Genomic DNA, 11,522 nt, shown 5'->3' on the forward strand with positions numbered 1-11,522 from the left:
GACCTAGTATTTGCATTCTGTGGATTTAGTAAACATGATTAAGTAGGTATCAGATAGCGGTATGATTTCCCATGCTGGATCTCAGCATAGAGAGATGATCAGACGTGGAAATCAGAGAAGGCTTCTTGGAGAAAGTGGTGGTTGCCATGAGTCTCTGTTGACTCCTGTGTTGGAAGTCTGGCAGCAGCTTTCCAAGCAGGGAAAGTATCTTCAAAGGAAGGAAAAAAAGGTTCTTAGACGATGCCATCACTAAGGGAGTAATTTGCTGTGCCTGCATTAGATGCTAAGTGGGAAATAGAGTAATGGGGGAGGGAGGAAGATGAGGCTGGAATGAAGGTGAAACGAACTACAGATTGAAGGGTACTGTGGTTTACAAGTGGGAGAGTAGGACCACTGGTGGTTCTTCATGGAGTAGGATTATGCTTAGATTTATATGGCTTCATCTACAGGATGGGGCAATACTAGGTGTGCAGTTCATCTGGAAAATAATACAATAAGTCATAAGTAATTCATAAATAATGTAAAAATAAACTCTGTTTCTCATACTAACAACTATAAACCTACTTTTGTACCACCCTTATTATATTTATGAAAATTTTCATTTTGTAAATTATATTTTCTTTCACTTTGTAAGTGAACTTGGAAGTAAACTACAATCATTCCCGACTGGCATTGCTCAGTGGTTGAGCGTTGACCTATGAACCAGGAGGTCACGGTTCAATTCCTGGTCAGGACACGTGCCCGGGTTGCGGGCTTGATCCCCAGTGGGGGGTTATGCAGGAGGCAGCCAATCAATGATTCTCTTTCATCATTGATGTTTCTCTCTCTCCCTCCTTCTCTGAAATCAATAAAAATGTATTAAAAAAGAAGTAAACTACAATCATGAACAAAATATACTCGATAATCACACATAGATAACCAGAATATGACTTGTGCTTTGAGTTCAGTATTTTAGTTAGAGTAAAAATTAAAAAATAATTTTTACTGATGTAGATTTTCATTTCATTGCCATTAACAACTGCATCTGTAACTTTGGATAAATGACTTTTTAATTTTTAAAATGCCAACTTTAAATAAACACATGGCATATTAAGTGCCGGAGCCTTTGCTTAGGCTGTGGATATAGAAATGACTCAGTTGTGGTTTCTACTGTCTAAGCAGTTGCATCCCAGCAGAGGTGGTCTTTTTTCCTTTGTATAAAATTGGGGAGATAACACTTGTCTAAATGAATACTTGACAACAGAGGATATGGTTTTGGAGGAAGGCTCTAATATACGTAAGGAATTAACTCCCAGAAAAGTGAATTACCTACCTGACAATGTTTTTCAGGCTAAATTTCTTGAGATAAAATATAGGAAAATATTTGGTACAAATTATAAATCTTTATGGAGGGTAATTATATTGGGCATCATGTCTTATGCTTAAAATGTCAATTTCATTTTCTTTTCCAGGCAAACAACATGGGTGTTGGAGTAGTGGGAATTATAGAATGTAATTTCCTAAAGCCAACTCATAATAAGCAAGATTTCGACTATACTAATGAGTACAGGTGTGTTACCTATTTAACTTTTTGCATTTTTATATTGTATTTTGGAAATGCTTTCATAACTTTTTCTAAGGATTTTTTTAGTCTATGAATGTTTTTACATTGTGGGACATTAAGAAAATGGGTAGGTGAAAGGTTTGCACAGAAGACACATTTAACCATCGTCTTTCATCCTAGAAATTGTGTCCTACAAATAGAAATACATTCTCCCATTTTGCTATTGAAATATTTCTGAGAGTCCCAGAATTTGTGGCCATTAATATTAGTTGTAAAGTAGAGCAGCACAAACTGTCCTCATAAGCATATGTTCTGGAGTAGAATGCAAATGTCATGTAAATATTGTGGCAAAGACAAATGCCATTGGCCCTCCCCTCAAATAAAGAAAAAAAAATAAAACAGAAAATGGAAGGAAATTATAAAGGTAACAGCAAAATCAGTGAATTAAGAACCACAGATAATATAGAAAATAAATATATCACTCAGAGTTCAATCCTGAGACAGCTAACCCTGCTATCTGAACAGGGATAACTTAATACAAGGAATTGTTAACTATGTCACCGTAAGACAAGTTCAAACCTAAAGAGAATTTGGTAAGTTTATTTGAGCCAACTGTGGACAATTACCAGGAAGCAAAATCTCAGGATTGAGAAAATGCTCCAGAGAAGGGCAGTTTTGTACCTTATTTTGTACATTGCACTCTGAGGAGACTGGAGAAAGCTAAGGGGGAGGCGGGGAATGTCTGGGATGGATAACAGGTAGAAGGAATGGACTTGATTCATTTACCTTTGTGGGTGCAGGATAGGTAGCAGTCAACAGTTAACACTATAACAGTAACAAGGAGGGCTCTGTGGTCTCTGCTCTGGTGCAGTGGTAGTGCCCTGAGGGGTCCAGAAAATAGGAAATTACTTGACATTCCAAAGGTATGTTATCTTATTTACAAAAAGACAATAGACAGGCTCCATTAAGGGTAAAGATCGACCTTTGTCAAGGAAGGTACTGGCCTAGGACATGACTACCCACCATGACGAGTTTTTAGTTGGGACTTTTTAATTTCAGATCTTCCTGTGTGGCTACATTTGGTGTTTGATTTTATAAGGCTGCCATGCAGGCCTCCCCTGAGCTTTTCAGGTTAGTATGTAGCCCCCTTTTTTTTGTCCACATCTAGAACAGTAGAAGGTGGTTTCTGAAAGGGGTAAAAGATAAAGAGGAGCTGAAAGCCTCTAGGTTGAAAAAGAGGAAACAGTCAAGGAACTAGGAGGAGGCCCCCACCCCCTGAAGCCAGAGGTTCTGATCTCTCTGTAGAGGTCATGAGAAACATCGCAACCAGCCTCCTGCTTGACCAGTGCTGGCCTGTCCTGGGCCTGCTGTCACCAGGGCTGTGGTGGGCTGGAGCTGGTTTGTGAAGATCTGACTCTGCTGGAACCTGGGCCTGCTAGGACTGGTCTCCTGCCCAGGGCAGAGCGAGGTCAGGGCTGCTGGTCCCAGCCAGGTGAGCACTGGAGCTCTGGAAGCTGCTGCACCTGGCAGGCCCCTCGCCGCTAGCCCAGCTACCATGGCTCCGGCTGGCAAAGGGCACACGCTCACAGGCCCGAGCTCTAGGGCATAGAACTGAGCAGGGAATACTGGCTTTGAGCCGAGGGACAATAAATTGATAGTGACATAATAAAAAGGCTCAAAGTGTGTTCTTTGATAAGATTAATAGTTTGTGAGTATCTGGTAAGATGAAGGGATTAAGGAAGTAAAGGAGAAAACAGTAATTGTCAGTATCAGAAATGGAATAGAGGACAATACTGTAGGTCTACAGACACAGAAAGCATTATGAAGGGGATAGCATAATATTTCACCAGTTTAGATATGAACACATTCCTGTGAAATTAAATCAATTTTTAGAAAACTTTTTACATATTAAATTCAAAGATTTAGGAAAGGGGCACCCAGTCCTTTATAAACTTGCATAACTTTGCTAGTGAACTTATGAATATGTTACAAGAGAAGAAATTGATGTCAGTCTTTCCTTATCCTAATAGTAGACAAACATGGTAATTGACCGTACCTTCGCTATGCCCCCATTGGCTAATCAGCATGATATGCAAATTAACCACCAACAAATATGACGGCTAATTTGCATACTGCAGGCAGGGCGGGACAGCACAAGCCGCCATCCAGGCCCCCGTGTGCGACCCCAGAAGTCCCAGAAGCTGCCGGATACGGTAGTAACTCTATTAGTAAGCACTCTGAAAGTCAGTGGCATAAATGCACCAATTAAAAGACAGATTATGAGGGTGAATCAAAAACAAAACCCACTTTAAATATAAAGACACATATAGATTAAAAGTAAAAAAATTAAGCTGCAGCTTTACATGCATGAGATTATTTCAAATTAAAATATTTAAAAATTAAAAATTAATAAAATATTAATTGAAATGTATCTGCATTACATGAAAAATCTCCTAATTGCTTCTAGCATAACTTATTAAATTGTGCTAAAATTTATAAGGGTTCAATTAAAAAATATCTTAATTCTAAGTGCAGTTATAAGCATTTATCTGAAAATAAAAATTTGAAGAAGTGAATTTAAAGAAGGGATTAGCCAAAGAAAATATATGCACAACCGATGGACTCAGACAACAGTATGGCGATGGCCAGTGAGAAGTTGGGGGCAAGAGCTGGGTAGAGGGGGCAAAAGGGGGGAAATAGGGACATCCTCTATAATCCTATATAATAATAATAATAAAAGGCTGATATACACATTGACTGAATGGCAGAATGACCGGTTGCTATGATGCGCACTGGCCACCAGGGTGCAGACTTTCAATGCAGGAGCTGCCCCCTGGTGGTCAGTGCACTTCCATATGGGGAGTGCCACTCAGCCAGAAGCTGGCTCATGGCTGGCCAGCGCAGTGGTGGTGGCAGGAGCCTTTCCCACCTCGGTAGCAGCACTAAGAATGTCCAAATAACGGTTTAGACCCGATCCCTTGGGGGCCTAAGCCTTTAGTTGGACATCCCCTGAGAGCTCCCTGGCTGCCAGAAGGATGTCTGACTGCAAGCTTAGACCTGATCCCCCCAGGGAGTGGGCCTAAGTCGACAGGTGGACATCCCCCAAGGGGTCCTGGACTGTGAATGGGTGCAGGCCGGGCTGAGGGGGGGGGAACCCCCCCCCCAAGTGCACAAATTTTTGTGCACTGGGCCTCTAGTCAAGATATAAAAATCTTAAAATAATAACAAATCCCATCTGCTGAAATGTAAGAAGTATGATACATTTAACCCAAGTGGATGTGTTGCTAGATGCCATGGGTGGTTTTTAATATTCAAAATTCAATGTTACCCATCACACTGATGCTAAAAAAGAAAACTCCGATAGCTATTTTCATAGGTACAGAAAAATCAATTGATAAAACCACACCCATTTGTGATTTAGAAAAAGGAACATTTACAAAACCATTAACAGAAAGGGCATAGTAACAGTAGTTATTTACAAATAATAGTACAGAGTATTTACAGGAAGAGCAGGCATCATTTCTAGTGGTGAATAATCAATAGCTACCCCCCCCCCCCCCCGAGTGAGAGTGAGATAAAGTTATATACAATTGTTCTAGAGGAAATAACCCGTACAATAAGGCAAGAAAAAGAAATGAAAGTTAGAAAGGTTGGGAAGGAATAAATAAAACTTTTCTGCAGATGATAATATGTAGAAAGTCCAAAATTATCTGTAATTGGAATTAATAAAGGAACAAGTGATATGTATTCTAAAGTTACTGGGTAAGAAGTATTCAGAAATCATTGTGTACTAGAACAGGTAAACAACATGATATTTTAAAAAAAATCAATAAGATCATCATAAAACCAAGTACTTCAGAGGAAATCAAATACACAAAGACCTCGACACACTGAAAACCACAAAACTTTGTGGAGTGAAATTTAAGACCTAAATAAGTAGGTATACTACGTTCAAGAATAGGGTCAGTGGGTATTATGAAATGTCAGTTTTTCACCAAAATAATTAAATGCAATTTCAGTTTTATAAAGAACCAAAAAACCCAGCAGGTGTGTGTGTGTGTTGATATATTGATAGGCTTAATCTAAACTTTAAGTTGATCATTAGAAGACTGAAAACAGTTAAGACAGTCATTAAAGAACAACAAAGCAGGAAGACTCACACTACTAAATAACACTTAGAAAGCCATAGTAGCTAAGAAAGCGGGTGTTAATGAAAGGGTACATAGTCCACTGAAATGGAGTAGAGAAGTCAAGAAACAACCCCTCTTTCATACATAGAGTCATCTGCTGTGGCAAAGGTTGCATTTGAGTGTAGTAAGAATGATCATCTTTCCAAAAGAGACCAGGTCAGTTGGCTGTCTGTACAGATAAAATGAACTTTAACTCCTGCCTCTCAAATGAAGGAGAAGGCCAGTTCTTAGGTGGATATTAGACCTTAATGAGAACAGCAAAACCAAAATGGAAATAAGCATACTGTTATAATCTTTAGTTAGGCAGGTTTTTTAAACAAGATGTGAAAAGCTTCCATCATAATGGGCAAAAGTGGATAAATATTTACAGTGAAGAAAACACAGCAAATGTTGGCAAGTTGTAGGGTAGTTGGAGCTCTCATCGTACATTGCGGCGGGATCTAAAACTGTGGGTTGATCATTTTTGAAAACTAATAGGCTGTGAAGTAAATGCCCACCCCATGCCCCTGCAGTTCCACCCCTAGGTATATTCTCAGCAGAAATGGGTGCAATCTCATGGACTGAGGAGTAGAGGTGATGAGAAAAAGAGACGAGGAAGAATTGTGCCTTTAGTCTTATTTATTTCAGTAGGTCCCATTGATTTTTAACATCTTACTATGGGGCTTGTGGTGGTGAACACACAGTGCAATAAACACATGATGTATTATACCAGTGGTTCTCAACCTTCCTAACGCCGCCACCCTTTAATACAGTTCCTCATGTTGTGGTGACCCCCAGCCATACAATTATTTTCGTTGCTACTTCATAACTGTAATTTTTCTACTGTTATGAATTGTAATGTAAATATCTGAAATGCAGGATGTATTTTCGGGAGTCATGACCCACAGGTTGAAAACCAGTGTATTATACAATTGTACACCTGCAACCTATGTAATTTTATTAACCAATGTCACGCCAATAAACTCAATTAAGAAAAGACATCTTACTGTGGGAGAAGTGCAAGTCTTTAATTGTGGGACAGAAGCTATTTGAAATAGACTTCCTGGGAATGATTGCATACTTTCATACACCAAAAGTGTGAGTTTGATTTGAATTGAAGCTTGGACGGTTGGAGTTGAAATTCAGTGGTTCTCCCCATGATTGGTTGATCGCATTCTTTCACAACAGGGGACCCAACGTATTACATTGTGTCTTCCTTCCTAGAGGACCCTCGCTCTGCACTAGTAACTTAAAACAGTCCTTTCTACAAAATTGCTGTTATGTTGAGTGTTTTTTATTAACTGTACTTTTAGGGGTCCTTCGTCCCTACTCCCTACCCACCCCCCCACGAGTGTTCACCTGATCATTGCCAGGTTGTGCTTTCTCTGTGTTTGACAAAGATTTAATCTTTATTATTATTTTTTTCTTAAGTTGGTTTCATCATTTATTTTTCAGGCTTACAATACTAGCACTGGGAGATAAACTGAATGATTATTGGAATGAAATGAAAGTGAAGAAAAATGCAGAATATCCTCTAAATTTGCCTGTTGAAGATATACAGTAAGTATGCATTAAAAAAGTTCACCCTCTCTACTATCAAGATGTGATATTGGAGGGTACAGTGATTGTACAGTGTTTACAATTGACTCTAACCCAAAGTAAGGACTAAATTCTACAGTTCAGATCAGCATACCATAAAATGACTTGATGGTAGACCCTGGGCAGGGAAGCTCAGTTGGTTAGAGCATTGTCCCTGTATGACAAGGTTTTGGGTTCGCTCCCCAGTCAGGGCACATTCAAGGGGCAACCAGTGAATGCAGAAATAAGTGGAACAATGACATGTTTCCCTCCCACCCTTTCTCCCTCTCTGTCTTTCTAAAAATAAAACATTTAGAATAGTGAACTAATGAATATATACATTTATAGGTAGTCACAAAAGATGGATGAAACAGTTTTTACCCATGTGTTGTGTTACCATCTCATAAACCAGACTTCAGTTTGGAATCTAGTTTTGCTGCTTAAGTCACCAAGTGACATTGAATTTCTTACTTAGCCTCTTATAAGCTTCAATTTTCGCCTAGAATTGTAAGAATCCTATATATTAAAAGGGTAATATGCAAATTGACCCTAACAGCAGAACGACTGGGAATGACTAGTCACTATGGCACACTGTGACCACCAGGGGGAAGATGCTCAATGCAGGAGCTGCCCCTTAGTGGTCAGTCTGCTCCCACAGCGGGAGCTCTGCTCAGCCACAAGCCAGGCTGACGGCTGCCAGCACAGCGGTGGTGGCGGGAGCCTCTCCGCCTCCTCAGCAGCGCTAAGGATGTCTGACTGCAGCGTAGGCCTGTTCCCCGCTGGCAAGTGGACATCCCCCGAGGGATCCCAGACTGCGAGAGGGCATAGGCCGGGCTGAGGGACACCCCCCCTCCCAAGTGCACAAATTTTTGTGCACCAGGCCTCTAGTTAAAAGATAAGATGCCTGACAAACGCTCAGAAACACATGGCACATAGTAATAATGCTGTGAATGAGTACTGCTGTGTATTGTGTGTACCAATGGGACGATGTTCAAGATGTATAATGAAAAAACAAAGCTACAACTCTGTATTAATTTCCCATTTATTTTGTGTGTGTGTCTGTACACATGCAATAATGTCACCTCCTGAAATTGGTTTATATTTTCTTCGCAAACTTCTGGACTGTTTGAAGTATCATATGACTGTGTAAATGCATTTTTTTAAAAAAATATATTTTACTGACTTTTTACAGAGAGGAAGGGAAAGGGATAGAGAGTGAGAAACATCGATGAGAGAGAAACATCTATCAGCTTCCTCCTGCACACTCCCCACTGGGGATGTGCCCGCAACCAAGGTACATGCCCTTGACCGGAATCGAACCTGGGACTCTTCAGGCCACAGGCCAATGCTCTATCCACTGAGCCAAACCAGTCAGGGCCATTTTTTTAAAACTACATTTAAAAAGTTACAGGCATTAAGGTGAAGTCTTCATATGTTAAATGAGTCTATATCAGTTTTTTATAGGATCAGTGTATTTTTTAAATGATAAAAGTAAGGAAGTACTTTATAAACTGAAAGAATATATACATTTTAAGTTCAGAGATGTGCTATAATAGAGGATAAAAATGAAATACAATTATAAGAAATTGCTTAAACTGTAGTAATACAACTTGTCTGATTTTCTGTACCTGGTGATTTATTTTGCGAATAAATATACTAGATTTGACATTGCAGGTACTAACTATAAATTTCAGAGCAAGATATTTGAAATATTTTGAGTTTGAGTTTTATCATGGAGCAAGTTTAATAGGATGCTATTAAATAATACATTTAAGTCATTTTCCTTCAATTGGCCTGTCATTTTTAACCTTTTGAAGGTAATCAAAATTGTTTTGGTTTAACTTGGCGCACACAGTAATAGATGTCATGAATTTTCAGGGATAGAATTAAATAATAGAGGCATTTTATGATGAAAATGATACAGATAAGCTAATCGATCAGCTTCCTCCTGCACACTCCCCACTGGGGATGTGCCCGCAACCAAGGTACATGCCCTTGACCGGAATCGAACCTGGGACTCTTCAGTCCACAGGCCAATGCTCTATCCACTGAGCCAAACCAGTCAGGGCCATTTTTTTAAAACTACATTTAAAAAGTTAGAGGCATTAAGGTGAAGTCTTCATATGTTAAATGAGTCTATATCAGTTTTTTATAGGATCAGTGTATTTTTTAAATGATAAAAGTAAGGAAGTACTTTATAAACTGAAAGAATATATACATTTTAAGTTCAGAGATGTGCTATAATAGCATCCATGTTTCCATGCTGATATATATATTTTTTTTTTTATTATAGGAAACGTCCTGATCAGACATGGGTTCAATGTGATTCCTGTCTAAAGTGGCGAAAGTTACCAGATGGGATAGATCAACTCCCAGAAAAATGGTATTGCTCCAATAACCCCGACCCACAGTTCAGGTACCAGATAGTTGGGAGTGTCCGTTTTGGAAAGGAGGAAATACTGTTCAAGGTGTATGACTAGGCACTGCTGACCTGTTCTTCACTGTGATTTTTCTGATTAGAAACTGTGATGTTCCAGAAGAACCTGAAGATGAGGATTTGGTGCATCCGACTTATGAAAAAACCTACAAAAAGAGGTGAGAGCGGCACTGATTTGCGGTGGGAAAAGAATTAATGCCCAAAACCTCAACAGTGATGTGTCTGCAGTATTTGCTGATTTGAACAGCAGTGGGGGTTAGGGGCACCGACCAACCCCCCCACACCTTACTCTTGCTGTCAAAAATCTGCCTACAACTTAAGTGGCCCTCTTGCACGTGGTTGGTTGAATCTGCAGCTGTGACACCCAGGGATACAGAGATCTGACTGTGTTTATTGAGAAAAAGTCCGTGTTTAGGAGTACCTGCACGGCTCAGACCCTTGTTCAGGGGTTGATTGTACAGCCAAAAAGATTGTGACCGAAGGAATGATTTTCTTGTGGGGTACATAACAGCAAGTGCTTTTTAAAAAAAGTTTATGCTGTGGATACCCGCTCTTTTTATCATTCCTGTTTATTGCTGCCCTATGTACAGGATAGTTAGCATACAGAATAGTTTGTCTTTTGGGGCCACACACAGATGAATCATAAATGAATGCTACCCTGTATGAGCTTATAGTCTAACAGGGAAGGTGAGATGTGAATATTACCACTTAGAAGATATCAAGTACCATGCAAGGCACGATCTAGTCTTGTTGGGAAGGCCATAGGAAGATCACTGGCCCCAGGATGGAGAGGGCAACACGGATCAGGAAAATTCATGAAGGACATTTTTGTAAGAGGCCTTGAAGGTAGGATGAGAATGTACAGGGCACAATGATTTGTTGACTCAGCTAGAGGAAATATGTGAGTGGGCATGTGGAAATGGAGGTGGGCTGGGGGCGCTAGGTAACGAGTGATGTCGGTCAGCCTTGGTGAACTTAGACTGATGTGCTGCACACAGCAGGCAGAGTTCACTAAGAACTTTCTGGAAGTTTTGATTTATGGTGCACTGTTTAAATCCAGCAGGACGGAGGTAGACAGACCAGTGGAGGCCTGTGGGGTATTCCCATTCCGAGGCCCGTAAACAGTGGGGAGGGCAAGCTGAGGCCCTGGGGCCTGAGGGGTGGAAAGGGTTCCCTGCCTAACGCACCGCTGATTCTAGTGTGCACATCCCAGGGACTTGGGAGTGAGATGGCAAGTCTCTTTGCAAGACAGAATTGAACAATAATGGCGAAGTAGATTTAAATACGTTTTTCATCTTTTTTTTTTTTTTTTTTTTAAGAGACAAGGACAAATACAGGATCAGACAACTGGAAAGGCTCCCTCAGGTAATGAAGCCTCCCGTTTTATAGCTGTGTCTTATATTGGGTAGGGATTAATTTAACAAAATTTTTTTTTTGTTGTTAATCCTCACACGAGAATATTTTTCCCATTGATTTTTTTTTTTTTTTTTTTACAGTAGTTGCCCGGCGGGTGGGGGAGGAGGTGGGATAGAAACATCGATTGGTTGCCTCACAGACCTTAAACCAGGCTCTTGACTGGGAATCGAACCCGATACCCTTCAGTCCGAGGGCTGACTCTAACCACTGAGGCAAACCAGCTAGGGCACAGATATTTTTAAAGCTTAGGAGTTGCATACAAATGGAAGTGATCTTATTCTTTCAGTTCACATATTTCTCTTTTCTTGTACCCCTCCTTGCCCTCTTTCCAACCCTGACTTCTTAACCCAACAACTTCAAACTGTCCCCCCCCCCCCCC

The 11,522-nt window shown here is 40.2% G+C and overlaps 1 protein-coding gene across 1 annotated transcript in view; it reads left to right on the forward strand.

The window, feature by feature from the left end:
- Positions 1–11,522, forward strand: part of MORC3 (MORC family CW-type zinc finger 3) — a 30,934-nt gene that overhangs the window by 10,622 nt on the left and 8,790 nt on the right. Inside the window, exons 8-12 of the mRNA XM_006774123.2 lie at positions 1,452–1,549; positions 7,168–7,272; positions 9,584–9,706; positions 9,811–9,885; positions 11,047–11,092. Coding sequence (XP_006774186.2) covers positions 1,452–1,549; positions 7,168–7,272; positions 9,584–9,706; positions 9,811–9,885; positions 11,047–11,092 — 447 coding nt within the window. The remainder of the gene's footprint in view (positions 1–1,451; positions 1,550–7,167; positions 7,273–9,583; positions 9,707–9,810; positions 9,886–11,046; positions 11,093–11,522) is intronic.

This window comes from Myotis davidii, unplaced genomic scaffold (genome assembly GCF_000327345.1).
Source record: "Myotis davidii unplaced genomic scaffold, ASM32734v1 scaffold227, whole genome shotgun sequence".
Taxonomy (NCBI): Eukaryota; Metazoa; Chordata; class Mammalia; order Chiroptera; family Vespertilionidae; genus Myotis; species Myotis davidii.